The sequence below is a fragment of the Bos indicus x Bos taurus genome, chromosome 17, assembly GCF_003369695.1.
Source record: "Bos indicus x Bos taurus breed Angus x Brahman F1 hybrid chromosome 17, Bos_hybrid_MaternalHap_v2.0, whole genome shotgun sequence".
Classification (NCBI taxonomy): domain Eukaryota; kingdom Metazoa; phylum Chordata; class Mammalia; order Artiodactyla; family Bovidae; genus Bos; species Bos indicus x Bos taurus.
The window spans coordinates 2,491,111-2,505,646 of record NC_040092.1 but is presented as its reverse complement, the minus strand read 5'-3'; the positions used below and the strand labels follow the sequence as shown (position 1 = coordinate 2,505,646).

Below are 14,536 nucleotides of genomic sequence, written 5' to 3'. Positions count from 1 at the left end.
TCGCACCTCCACCTCTGCGGCGGTAAAATGCAGCACTCGCACGGCGCCTGCGCGACTCTGGGGCGGGGCGGTGGCCGCAGCTATTTATAGAAGGTGACGTCACCTTGAAATAGACCGTTAGGGCCGGGCCGCCCTTCCCCCCCTCCCACTCGCGCCGCTCCGCGCCGCCCGGCCCGGCAGCTCCCACTGCGCAGGCGTCCTCCCGTCCTCCCATCCCCCCCCGCGCGGCCGCCTGTCCTCCCTCGGCGGCGTCCGCGGCGCGAGCCACAGAGCGCCGGGCGAGCCAGCGAGAGGGCGAGAGGCGCTGCTTGCTGCCTGCAGCCTCGGCCGGCCGGCAAGCCAGTGCGCGTGCGCGGCGGCGGCCTCCGCGGCGACCGGAGAGGACGCGCGGGCGAGCGAGCGGAGCGGGAAGCGAGGCCGGGCTCAGCGACATGGGGGACCGCGAGCAGCTGCTGCAGCGGGCGCGGCTGGCCGAGCAGGCGGAGCGCTACGACGACATGGCCTCCGCCATGAAGGCGGTGAGCGCGCCGGGAGCCCGGGCGGTCGGCCGGGGGCCCGGCGTAGGGGAGGGGTGGGCGGCCCGGCGGCAGCCCCTTCGGGCCCGGGGCGAGCCCGCCGCCCGGCTGGGCGCGGCCGCCGGCCCGCAGCCCTCGCTTCCCGCGCCCGCCGCGCGTCCCGCCATTTCTTGCGGCCGGGCGGGGTGGGGTCTCCAGGGAGGGGGCGCAGCGGGGACCCCGCGGGCGGATGGGGGGCGCGGCATCCCATCTTGGAGCCCCGAATGGGGGAGGGTTCCCGGGGGAACGTGGGGGACCCGCATTCCTCCTCCGGTCCGTTCCGCCAGGCTGGGGCACCCCCTCTCGCTTTCCTCCATGCACCCCAACTTGTAATAAAGAATCACCTAGTGAGTGGCGCCCTGTCTCCACTGGTTTCCGCTGCCACGACCCGAAGTCGGTGTAATCCCGATGCGCTTTCGTTCGGCTCGCCGGAACCACTCTAGTTCCATCCTCCCACGCCCGGGGTCCGCTTTGTGTGCTGAGACCCCTACCCTGCAGTCAGGCGAAGGCGTGGGGCCCCCTCCCATGTCGGATGCCCGTCTGCCTGGAACCCCAAACGGGTTGCGACTCCTGGGCGAGCCGAACCCATGTGCCTTTGCCCGCTCGAGATCCTCGGAGACCCGCCTGCAGCTCCGTTTCCGGGGAAGGAATCGTGGCCGGCCACACCCTGGCCAGTGCCTTGGATTAGACACCACCTGCGTGTCTGAGACCTAGAGTTCCAGCGACCCCCTCACTGCTCTGTCTCCTCGTAGTATTTCATGTCTTCTCTAAATGAACATTACTTCTCTCTGCGTCAAGGTCACAGGGCTAGAGCCACAGTGGGCAACCTGCCCTGTTCACCCAGCGCACAACCTCCTGAGACGGGGGCGGATCCTCTGGGGCCCCACCCTAGACCTGCAGACTCAGATACTCGGGGGGTGGGACTCAGAGCTGCCCTTGACCCATCCCTCAAGGCAAGTGCCAGTGGGTTTAAGGTCAAGAATGACTGTCCTGGGTTATTTAGCTCCTTTGCCCTTTTTTCCTGGCTTGGGAGAAGATTTGGTACTGAAAAATCCTCAAATACAGTGGCTCTCTAAAATTTCAGAGTCATGTGAAAAGCTCCTTTTAAGGCTTTTGTTATTAATACAAACTCTGTTGTTGGGGTCCAAATTTAGGATTATCCAGATAAGGAGGGTATTTGAAGCATTATCTTTTCCATATCCTCCACATCATACCTTGAACCAGGTGTCTGGAAACTACCATCACCACCGCCCATTTGTTGACTCATTGCTTATCTCCAGTTGAGCCCAAGCAGGGTGTTATGGGCTAGATAAGAAGGAGCTTTTCATCCACGCCAGGGACGATGTAGGTTTGGAACCTGAAGTCTATGTAATTCTGAGGGTCTCATAAGAAAAAAGAAGATTTAATAATTTAGCAGATTTTACAGAAATAAGATTGACTATGAGTGCATTTCTTCTCAAGGAGTCCTGAGCTTAATCTTTGGGATAAAGCCACTTCTGTCCACTCAGCAAGCCACACTAAAGTGCGCCTCTTCTCCCTAGTCACTGAGTGGCACTGAGGTTGTGCAGGTTGAGGCTGCTCTCTGGACGTTTTAGTGAGGCCCTCCCCTGTCCTGCCAGTGGGACCTGAAGACTGCAGTTTTGGAAGCCTTTTGGGGACTAAAAAAGGAGCTGGAAACAAAGTGATTGAGATTATGGGAAAATGACTAGAAGGCAGTTGTGGAGCTGTGGGAAACAGGAAATTTGAAATGAGAAGTAAGGGGAGAGTGCAGAGATGTAACAGGAAAGGAATAGAGTTTGCAGAGAAAAAATAATTGGTTTTCTGCTCTTTGTAAGCAGGCTTGAAAAATGCTTTCCTGTAGCCTCCTACTTGTGTCCACAGATTTTCTATGAGACGTTAAGGTAGGATTTTGCAAACGTGTATTGGAAACATAACATCGGTATCAGAAATAATTGGTGGGTTGGATAGGCTCCTGAAAATTGAATCCAATCTCTAGTCATCTCAGAATTGTGAGACCAGTCCCTCAAGGTAACTCCTGCTAAAACGAGAACTTTTTTGGTCAATATGCCTGTTTCTTCTATTAAAGAAAAATTTTTTCTTATCTAAATTAATGGATACATTTATTGGAAAGGACTCAGCAAGGTCAGTGGAAAACTTTCTCACATTTTACCTAAGTTGATGTTTGAACGTTAAATTTTTAATGTTATTTAGAAGGCTTAGTCCCTATTTCACTAATATCCTAGGCCTGAAATACAGGTTTTGGGAGGATTTGGGATTCTGTTAACTCTCTGGGTTTATGGGGGTTCTCTTTAGGGCAGGTAAGTAGACTGCTGTAAGGCACCTGAGTGAGGGAATGCTCTGATGCAGCCACTCTGTGACCTTGAAGCGCACATCTCTTGTCTCCTGGTCCTCTGAAGGGCAAAACTAGTTATGTTGGTGTTCCTGTCAAATGAGTTTTTAGCTTTCATTTTTCTAACTTGTTTTCTGTTTCCTTTATCATCTAAATGATACCTAATAATATTGCCTGCCTGTAGTGACTGATGTTCCTTATGCTACCAGCGTCACCTGGAGGAGGATGTCGGTAAGGCCTAAAAAAAATCACGCATGTTGAAAACAAAGGTGTTTGTTCACATCAGTTGAGAGCTGCAGTTCCCTGTCTCATCCCCTAATTTGAAGAGGCAAGAAATGTTTTTGAAGTTAAGTAAAGGTGTATCTTCCAGCTCATCTCACACCTAGCTGCTTACATAGAGTGAAACAGTGGAAAGAAAAGTTGTGAAAGATTCGGGAACACAAATCCTTTTCAGACCAGGCTTGGAATGATCTTATACAGTTCATCACCTCATAAAATGAGCCTAGTTTCTCATGAAAACTATAAGATAAACCCATAATGTGGGATAAAAATATTAATGCATAAAACTAAGTGATCTAAGGAAAGAGTAATTGATCAGATAGATTTCTAGTGAATACTCATGGATAGACATCATTCAGTCATGTCACTACCCTTAGTCATACTGAAACGGAGGTGGCAATCATGAAGTTATAAAATGTCAAAATTATTTGGCATGGCGTGGTGTGTTCTAATATTGTTGCACAGTCATTGACAAAGGATGTAGAGAAATACACCTGAAGGACTTGAAGGCTATCTGTAGAAATCTTAAGTGCAGGCAACAAAGCTGCAGCTTTTGAGGCCCAGCCCAGTGCCGTAGCTGTAAGATCTCAGGAAGTAGGGAGTGAGGAAGTGCTCTCTGAAAGGTTAGAGCCCGCTGAGTGTCCTAGGCTGGGACTTAACCCATGTTGCAGATATGGAAACAGGATGATTTTGAGGTGGACCAGAACTGTGATCAGTGTGGCATCATACAGCCACATTGGTACTACTATTTGAAATGTGCGTGAACCATCAAGCTGTGTTGCCCATGTAAGTATCACTTTGTCTTAATGGCTGAGGAAGAAAGAGGGCTCTGCATTAGTCCTGCAATATTCTCAGTTAAAAGACATTCACTTGGTGAGCAGTTTACATAGCTTTGCTGCATTGACATGAGCTGTCCCCATCTGGATTTGGGGTTGCTAAATTATCCCCAAAAGAGCTCCCGCTGTCAAAAACCCCAACTTTCCTTTAAAGAAAACAAAAATATATTTTCTCGTCCTTGTCTGGAACTTAACACTAGTGATAAGACTTCAGTGTCACACTTTACAGAAATAATGACGGGGGGGGTGATACCCCAAGTGTGTGTTCCATGTTACAGTTCATCAGGTTTATTAAATTTACCGTTTCACCTACTAGGCACTCAGTAAAGGGTAGCTTTGATTCCATGTGTACGTTATTTACTCTTGAGAACAACTCTGGATGGATCCTGTTACTAACTCCATTTTACAAACGAGATTTGAAGAGAGAAATTTCCTCAAGGTCGAGCTGTAAAGTGAAGATTTCGGCTCTCAAGTTTAGAGCTCTCCCTTTAACCCAGTGATGATGCCCCATGAGGCTGAGGGATCAAGTTTCTGTCTCGTATACTTTCTGGTCCTTTAGCCATTGTCATCATTGGTCACTTAAGTTCCGAGCCAGTCACATAAGTGGGCTTACTGAACAAATAATTCCCTCTATTAGGTAGAAGTCATTTATGTCAAGTTTAATTAAAAACAGAATCTGCCTCTTATGGGTCTTAGCTACAGCAGGGGAACATAACTGGATTATGCTTGGTCTCTTAAAGACCAGTTTTTTTTTTTTTTTTTTAAGCTTAGGAAGCAAAGTATTAATTGAATTCCTGCTCTGACTTGAGAAGTGCAAGACTATGTTAAATTATAGTTTTAAGAGATTGTTTCTCCATATTGTGTTTAGTATATTTTACAATCCTAGAGACCCCCTAAGTTTCAGTGTTTAGGTTGGTCAGATTCTCCCAAGTGTCCAGGTTGAAGCCAGTCAAAACTGCCCCTCCTGCTCCTCACCCTGCAGTGGTGTCCCCTCCTTAGTGGTGGGTTTTGGCACTTCTGTGGTTGGAATCCGCACAGCTTCTGAAGATTTCAGACCTGGTGCCTCAGGGCAGTAGTGTGCAGTAACCCTGTTCGGATGGGGTTGTATTTAATGCCGGTCACGGCCCATGAAAATGTCTACTTAAAGCCCAGAGCAAGACAACAGTGGTTTCTTAATGATACAAGGGGTAGCTATTTTGACCGATAGTGAGCTTAGAGGGAATAGTCACTAGCTGAACTCACCTGCTGTGAGCTCAAAGCCGGGTCCCTTCCCGGCCTTGGAGGACCTGCAGCTTCTGCCTGGTGAGGACAGAAGGTGGTCTTTCCAGGTCAGGGCAAATGGAGACCAATGATGGGTGCCTTGCCAGTGGGGCACCAGGCAGAATCCTCACTTTGAGGGGCATTAACTTGGGAAAGAATCAGCCTAAAAAAAACCTTTCATTCTTCAAGGTCACTTTTCTTTTTTAAAAATCTATATAGGGTTCTGCCAAAGAGGCTTAAAGACTATCATGTAGTTATGTTTATGTAATTGTTCTTGAGGGTTTTTTTTTTTTTCTGTTGTAAACTTCTATATCAAAAGCAAGCTTGTTGGTAGCATGCGGGTGTGGGTGGCTGTAATGAGTGGTAGGAGTGTATGTGGCCATGAAGGATGAGAAGGCTTCTTGGGGAGGAGGAGTATCTAAACCTCAGCTTGAGCCATGTGGTCTGGCAGCTCAAGGGTGATTTTTTTTTTTTCACTTGTTTGTTCAGTGTTACTTTTGAGGTTGGATGTTTCCCAGATTGAGAACTTTTAAGTTTTCCCAAATAGTTCAGGCGCTATTTTTGGCAGCAGGTCTATTTTTACTCACAAACACATAGCTTATTGCCCTTTGAGTTAGTGGGAGGAGGCCCTTGGGGATTGTTGAATAAGCCAATGGTGTCACAAGAAGATAAATGAACTCGTAACTAGCCAGGTCATTGGATGCTTTCAGAAATGCCATGTGGTCCAGAGCAGAGAAGCGTGAAGGGAGCTGGTGCAGCCAGAGGCTCCCTGGTGAGGACAGACATGAGCAGAATGACTGGCAGGGAGGCCAGTCATCAGAGGAGGTGGGAGGAGAGCCTTCCCAAATGGGAAAGCTTCAACAGTCTTAAGGTTTTCAGGAAGCATCTAAGTAGGATTACCTGGGGTGGGGAGTGGGGCAGGAGAACCAGATGGCAGAGGGGCAGTGAGCAGAGGGGGGGGAGTCCCTCAAAGCTGGCGTGGCCATGTGGGGACTTAGTGTCGGGGGAGGGGGGGTGCTGCTCTGGGCACAGCTGGCATGTGATGGACATGAGAGTGTTGGAACCAACATCAGAGGAGAAAGAAGGCTGAGAATCCTTGTCTAGGTCTCTCCTGTCTCGAGAATTCCGTGTCTACTCTTTCTGTTCCTAATTAGCTGTTTGGAAACTTGTGATCCTAGAGATGCAGGAAGTCATCTCTGCCGAATCCACAGGTGGCTGTCCCGCTAGGCTCCTCTGATGGTTGCTTGGGACAAGCAGTTCCTACTTTCCTGCCCTGCATCGCATTGCCCTCAGGATCTACCCCTCTTAGCGGGTGACCAGACTTGTCTTTAAGTATCCTGGCTCCTGTATTTTGGAAGTTGAAGTGTTGAGAATTCGCACTAGCAAACATTAGCAAAGGTTATTTGCAGTAAGTATCAACAGCCAAGACTGGCTATAAATCTTGATTTACAACAGGCCATCGGATTTCACCTCAGTCTATAATTTTCCAATCTGGGGAAAAGTCCCAATTTTCTTTAGTTATCTGATCAAGTAATAAAGCTAGCTTCCTCTCAAAAGTTTGCTTTTGTTAGCCAAGTTGTAATCCAGGAGTATTAAAAAACACTATATTTAAACATATGCAGTTGTTTCCTAGTTAGGCCCTGGCTGGGGTTCTGAGAACAATGCTTGTTTAGCTGTTAGTCACACTCAGCTGATGCCGATAGTGATTCATTCAGACTGGCAGGCGACCAGGTGATCGTTACATAAACACTGACACTCCTAGGCCCTAGTGTTTCTTGTGAAGGTGTCATTACAAATATTGCCCAGTAGCCTTTTTTGGCGGTTTATTCTGGATGGAGAAGGGATCAGACCTGTGGATTCCTGGGCCCCACAGATGCACCCCCATGGTACAGCACCAGCCTCAGGCCTTCACCGCACCTGTTACTGTTCAGGAGAAACAGTCCTAGGGTTTTAGAGCTGAAGAAATCCTTGGAGGTTGTTTGGGCTGGCTTCACTGATTTGACTTTTGATGCCCAGAAAAGTTGTATTCTGTTGAAGGTCACACAACTAGTTCAGGCTATGCTCCAGATGTCTTAGGATTTTTCTGAGTAATGATACTGCCTCTTATACAAACACTGTGTGATATATAAATATTTCAGGTATGCACTCAATTTTAATGATATACTCTGGGGACGTATCTTGAGGTGTCTTTGCAATAGCCCAACAAAAGCAGTTTTATTAGTCACAGGATGAAGTATATTATATAGTGACTCCTTATGGATGTCACTTGCACTTTAATATCAAGTGGCCTTAGTAGGGATTTGCTTACTGGAAGATCTGAGGAGCTTTCCAAATTCTGTTCTTGCCTCACATTTTGTTTTATGCAATATTGTCCTAGAAAAGTGTCATTCTAAAGGATTCAGGCATTCTGAGATTTGTCATAGTATTTGAGATAGAATTTTGATTTATATGGGTTGCTTCCATAAAAGGCCAAATTATCAGGAAAACATAAAATCTTTTTATACTTACAGTAAAGCAATGAGTATGTGAGTGTCTAAAGGCAGTCTTTGGAGAACACCAGTGGGGTTCCAGGTCTTGAGGGACCTGGGGATGTGGATGAGTAGAGAATAGGGGATTACTTCAGACCTGTGTGGACACCACTCCTATCTGTGTGATGGTACCGAGGAGCCCAGCTTGTGGGCAAGCCTCCTGGGGAATGTCGGGCGGCTTGCAGCTGAAGATGCTGTGGAGAATGAAGTGTGGTTGGGTTGATGGACTGGGCAGAAGAGAAGACTATCCCCGGCTAAGGTCTTGTAGCAGAAGAGGAAGAGTCCTGGGGATAGGGAAATGGGGAAAGTTAGAAGAGGGAGGGTGTTTATATTTTGTCTGGGATTTATTGAGGAGGGAAGTGGTGATAGACAATTGCTTGTTTCACTTTTTAAGAACTTGGCACAAGGCCTGAATTATGAATCTCTCAAAGTTCTTACTGCTAATATATTTGAGTTGGTATCTGCCTCTTCTGTTAGACTGTAGTCTCCCTTGAGACTATAGGGTCCTTGTCCAGTTAGTTTTTCTTGTGTGGCTTCTCTAATTCTGTTTCATTTTGGATATTTTTTGTCCATAGTGTGCGGCATGTAGCATCTTAGTTCCCTGACCAAGGGATCAAACCCATGCCCCCTGCACTGGGAGCATGGAATCTTAACAATGGGATCACCAGGGAAGTACCACATAATCCTGTTTTTCAGGAGGCTTGTTGACGGGGTTGAAGGGAAGATCTCTCTCCCAGGTTTTCGAATTTGGGTCTCAGTGTTTATCTTTTGGGGATGTTGCAGGTGACTGAGCTCAATGAACCTCTCTCCAACGAAGACCGAAACCTCCTCTCCGTGGCCTACAAGAACGTGGTTGGTGCCCGGCGGTCTTCCTGGAGGGTCATCAGCAGCATCGAGCAGAAGACCATGGCTGATGGGAATGAGAAGAAGCTGGAGAAGGTGAAGGCCTACCGGGAGAAGATTGAGAAGGAGCTGGAGACGGTGTGCAACGACGTGCTGGCGCTGCTGGACAAGTTCCTCATCAAGAACTGCAATGACTTCCAGTACGAGAGCAAGGTCTTCTACCTGAAGATGAAGGGCGACTACTACCGCTACCTGGCCGAGGTGGCTTCTGGCGAGAAGAAGAACAGTGTGGTGGAGGCCTCAGAGGCGGCCTACAAGGAAGCCTTCGAGATTAGCAAGGAGCACATGCAGCCCACACACCCCATCCGGCTGGGCCTGGCCCTCAACTTCTCCGTGTTCTACTACGAGATCCAGAATGCGCCTGAGCAGGCCTGCCTCCTAGCCAAACAAGCCTTCGACGACGCCATAGCCGAGCTGGACACACTAAACGAGGATTCCTATAAGGACTCCACGCTCATCATGCAGCTGCTGCGAGACAACCTCACCCTCTGGACGAGCGACCAGCAGGACGAGGAAGCCGGAGAAGGCAACTGAGCGCCTTGGCCCGCCCCGCCCCCGCCCCATCACCACCAGTCCCCTCTCGCCACACTCACTAAGTATCCAGTGCTCAACCTATCTGTACGGCAGCACAGCTACTCAGACCTGCTGTCCGCCCCCGGGAAGCAGTTCCAGATAAATTAATTCATGGGCATCGCTGGACTGACGGTTGCTTTGAGCCCACAGGAGCTCCCTTTTTGGATCGTGCAGACAGGTGCGTTCTGAAGGAGGCATTGTCGTTTGCTTGCCTGTCTAGGTGAATTGCAGGCGAAAGCCTCAGAAAGTTAGAGAGGAGAATTAGCCACACAGGCTACAGTTGGTATTTAAATGGTCCACTTCAAACCAGCTGCTAGTGTTTTGTTAAAGCAGTACATCTGTGCATGCAAAAGTGAATTCACCCCTCCCTCTTCTTTCTTAGCTAATGGAAAACCATTAAGGGAAGCTGGGACGAGAGACCACTTGCTCCTTTCCATCAGCTTAATAATTAACTTTAACGTGAGGTTTCAGTAGCACCTTGTTCGCCTCTTTAAATTATGACGTGCACAAACCTTCTTTTCAATGCAATGCATCTAAAGTTTTGATACCTGTAACTTTTTTTTTTGGTTGCAATTGTTTAAGAATCATGGATTTATTTTTTGTAACTCTTTGGCTATCGTCCTTGTGTATCCTGACAGCGCCATGTGTGTCAGCCCATGTCAATCAAGATGGGTGATTATGAAATGCCAGACTCCTAAATTAAATGTTTTGGAATTCAGTGGGTAAATAAAAATGCTGCTTTGGGGATATTACCTCTATGTGTATGGTCTTCATTTCTCTCACTCTTGAAGAGCTGTTGCAGCTCCCTGCTCTGAACCCTGATTCGATCTCTCCAAACTCCAAAGCATTTCTGGAATAGGGAGTCTGTGCCCCCTGATTCCATCACAGGTTTTGCGGCATACACATAAGACTCATGAATTTTAAGTAGTTTTCTCTGAACCCAGCTAATGTGGCCTCTCTGGTCCCCTTTTCCTGTTGCTGGTTCCTTTAAACGGAAGACCCTAGTGCATCTTCTGAGGCACAGCCCCTCTGGAAGGTGGGTCTGTGTGCTGACTTCAGGGATGTAGCTCCAGCCACCCCACAGAACGTTGGTTGCTTTTTAACACACAAAGTAGGTACGTGTTCACCATTTTTCTTAATATTTTTTCTGCACTATGTGGAATAAAATGTTAACTAGGGACACAGCTTGGACACCCAATACAATCTTTAGCAATCATTATTAAAGCTCTGAGTATTCTTTAAAATAGGGTAACAGAACTCCCTCTGAGTTTTAAGAACAAGAAAGGCCTGGCCCCTAGTGTACTCCCCGAGCACCGCCCCCGCCCCCCGCCCAATCTGCCTCCTCCCCAGGCCGCTCCTGAAGCCCTGTGTCACCAACTAGACCCTTGAACTCCAGCCCCTTATGATTTCTGGCACTGCCAGCCTGGTACTCGGGACTGGATATGCTTGTCGAGCGGGTTGGTTCAGTCACACGAAGGCCCTAAGCACCTTAGGGCCTTCTCGACTGAAGCTTAACGCTAGGCTGGTGAAGGTGGCCATGCCCAGTCTCTGTCCTTGGTCCTACGTTGTGGAGCACAGAACTCGTCAGCACGGACACTTAACCTGTTTTCTCATCCTGATAGACCCACATGATAATGAGTTGTCCTCAGGAAGCTATTTCAGGTTGACCTAATTGCTAGCAAAAATCATTACTGAGTTTTGCTTCAATTAGTAGGTCAGGTATTTTAAAGCTACAAGCTTTATGTGGCTAAGGCACTTGGCTTTGATGAAAATACTTCAAATTTTCTAATTTGAAGTTTCTAATGTAAGTTCTTACATTAGGAATGCCCCTCACAAAAGGGGATTTAGAAAAAGCATTCACATTTTCACTTCACAGCCATCTTATGAAAAATTGTGTTCCCTTACAGGGGGAGGAAGTAGGTGCAGAGCTGGCGGACCTCTGGAATCATAGGACAGCCTCTGCCCATGACCTAAGGCTGTCTTCATCCACAGTCTCGGATTCAGAGTCCTAACTGCCCCTGGTGGGCCCCAGGCAGCTGACAACCTTCTAGGTTCAGGTCCCTCATCTAATTTGGAATAAAAGTTTTAATTCAACTCTTAAGTACCATGTGCAAGGCATCCTCTTGGGTCTGGGAACATGGTGTGGGGAAGTATGGACACATAATTCCAGTCAACCCCACAAGTAATAAACAGGGTTCTTTGAGAGGACCTGAAATTACACATGATGTAAAGCTGAAAGCATCTCTGTTGCGTGGTCTCAAAGGCTTCCAGTTCTGCATGCTCTGATGTTTTAAAACTTGTCAAGATCAAAGGAAAATGATAAAAAGCTTGTCAAGATAAATTTATGGAATGAAATAGGATCATCTCAGTGTTACCACAGGGGAAATGAGACCAGAGAAATGAATAGAGTCACACTGCAAAGTTAGTGCCAGAACCGAGGTTAGCATTCAGATCCCCGGAATCCTTGTTCATGGTTTTTTTTTCACTGGGCTACAGTCTTGGTGTTGAGAATAAAAAATGGATGTCACACACATCTTGTTCTGGGGCACTTTTCAGTGCTTTTAATATTTCACTTACAGTTCAACGAAATACACTTGGCAAGGAACATCTCTAAGAGTATTGGTGCTAATACTCAGATTTTCAGTAACTCCTCAAACCCTGCTCAAAGGTCCATTTGTTTGATTTGGAGGAAAGGGGAGAATTCTTGATAATGGCGCTATTGTCGGGTAAATACTTGGCCATCTCAGATCACTTGGGATTGGGAAGCTCAGGGCGCTGCTTGGTTCTGCAAAGTAGGCTGCATTCCGCTGTGCCAAGGGAGTCCTTGGTTCTCAGAAGGACCCCCCCTCCCCCCAAGCCCCAGCTATGGGGCAGGCCCAGGCACTGAGTCACAGCTGGGTGGGACTGAGTAGATCATCTTCTGTTACAAAACACAGATGTTAGGCTGATGGGCACAACCATTTTGAACACCTTCTGTGTTCCAGACACTAAGTACCTGGTCTCTGAGTCTTTACGGAGACCCTGGAAGATAGGAATGGTTTAAGGGCCTCACAGCTTGTGGGAAAACGAACTTGACAGTGGATTCCTTCATCTTTAGCTCCCCCCGGGCTCCTGTACTGTGGGTCTGCACCACATGACGGCGTTTATCACCTGTCTTGTCAACAACCCGTTACCTACCATGTGGTAGGCACTGGTCAGGGTGCTGGGGGTGGATACCTTGGTGAATTACCTGTCCTTGTGGGGCTAAAACTAGGGCGGGGGGTACAATACAAACATAATATTATAACTATAAAGATAACACTCAAGTTCTCAGGGCCTAGCACACAGCTCAGAGTAAGAATTTGTTGACTTCATGAGTAAATGACTGACCTGAGACCAAAATTTTGAAAAGTGAACAGAAGGAATCCTTCGTTTTCACACCCAAATCTACCAATGAGCCACTTAAGAAACTGAGGGTCGGGACTTCCCTGGCAGTCCGGTGGTTAACATTCCATGCTTCCAGTGCAAGGTGCACGGATTCGATCCCTGGTCAGGAAATTAATATCCTGTATGCCTAGTGGTGTAGCCAAAAAAAAAAAAAAGAAAAACCAAACAGAGTCATGAGTCCTTGAGCTTAGTTCTAACATCACCTATAAACTGGTTTGAGCATGTCCTGACCTCTCAGCAGCCTCTAAAAACGAGCCGGATGCTTGGGGTGGTCTCTGGGTACTTTTGCATTTTGGAGATTCTATGATTCTGTTATTTTCAACTGCCCTGGGATGGTCCCCATCCTCTTCCTGGCCTTTTTCCTGCTTTCCCCCTCCCTTTTCCTTCCGCCCTTCACATTTGTCCCTTTTGCATCCGCCCTCCACACCCCACTTTGCTTTCCTGGCCACCCCCTAGTTCCACCAAGAGGGTTTCCATGGCAATCATCTCCTGGAAGTGACATCACTCATCTCCTAGGCAACAGTTTCTAAGGCAGTGACATCATCCAATCACCATGGCAACCCTCCAGGAGGATAGTTCTGCAGTAAAATGGGCAAATAGAATTCTTATGTATTTCTGGGGGCTTGGGGGGGCAAGGTAGGGAGCTATTACAAAGATCTCAAGAACCAGATGTAAAAGCTTTGGGCCTGTAGGGAAAAAAATGGGAAGCCAATGTGGGGGCTGGAAAAGCAGCTCTGGGATAAAGCCCTTCTCCTTTCTAATAACTAGGTTGACCATTTAATATGTCACCAAATTGGGACACTGGGGAGCAAATAAGAGCACTATGATTGTTACACCGGATGACAGGTGGAAACTGGGCCTCCCCCAGCAAACCAGGGCATGTGGCTCCCGCCTAGGTCAGGCTGCTGCTGCTGCTGCTGCTAAGTCGCTTCAGTTGTGTCGGACTCTGTGCGACCCCATAGACGGCAGCCCACCAGGCTCCACTGTCCCTGGGATTCTCCAGGCAAGAACACTGGAGTGGGTTGCCATTTCCTTCTCCAATGCATGAAAGTGAAAAGTGAAAGTGAAGTTGCTCAGTCGTGTCCGACTCTTAGCGACTCAATGGACTGCAGCCTACCAGGCTCCTCGGTCCATGGGATTTGCCAGGCAAGAGTACTGGCGTGGGCTGCCATTGCCTTCTCCGGGTCAGGCTAGTGCCTGGCTTTACTTCCTCACCTGTGGCTCATCCCACAAGCATCGATTCTGCTCTTCTGTGTGCAGGCACGGGGTATACCACAGTGAGCAAAACCCACCTAACAGAACTCACAGTTGTGTGTGTGTGTGTGTGGTGAGGGGCAGTCACCAGGTGAGTGCTGCAGTGCAGACTGAATGCAGTGCTCAGAAGGGAAGGTGCAGAGCCCCAGGGGTGGGTTCACCACGGGTGCCTGCAGCAGCTGTGGCAGGAGGGGCCTTGGTAAGGGGGGTGGGATGGCGTAGGTGGGGAGAAGTCTGTTCGGCAGAGGGAACAGCATCTGCAAAGGGAGTGTGCAGAGCACCAAGAATGGAAAGGAAGCTGTGTCAGACTGCAGGGCAGGAGGGAGTGGGCAGGCAGGAAATGAGAGTGGAGAGGTGGCCAGAGCACTGGGCACCCCCGTGGATGTGTTCAGAGGAGCAGGAGACACAATCCTGTTAGCATCTTCAAAATCTGGTTGCAATGTGGGGCAGAGTAGGGGAGCAGTTTGCCCAGGAGGGAGATTGGCGCAGGGGAGCTGGGTGATGGCAGGCAGATGGAGGATAAGGAGCATATATTTGGGAGACGGAGCTGACAGGATTTCCAAGGGCCACTTT

General features: G+C 48.5%; 1 protein-coding gene across 1 annotated transcript; it reads left to right on the top strand.

Moving 5' to 3' along the window:
- Positions 1-214: 214 nt before the first annotated feature.
- On the top strand, positions 215-10,035 carry YWHAH (tyrosine 3-monooxygenase/tryptophan 5-monooxygenase activation protein eta). Its single transcript, XM_027566221.1, has 2 exons — positions 215-518; positions 8,591-10,035. The coding sequence occupies exons 1-2, from the start codon at positions 432-434 to the stop codon at positions 9,242-9,244; spliced, it is 741 nt and encodes a 246-aa protein (XP_027422022.1). The 5' UTR covers positions 215-431; the 3' UTR covers positions 9,245-10,035.
- Positions 10,036-14,536: the final 4,501 nt, after the last annotated feature.

Coding starts and splice junctions, on each gene's coding strand:
- YWHAH (XM_027566221.1), top strand. CDS start 432: ATGGGGGACCGCGAGCAGCTGCTGCAGCGGGCGCGGCTGGCCGAGCAG. Junction 519..8,590: donor TGGCCTCCGCCATGAAGGCG/GTGAGCGCGCCG, acceptor GGGATGTTGCAG/GTGACTGAGCTCAATGAACC.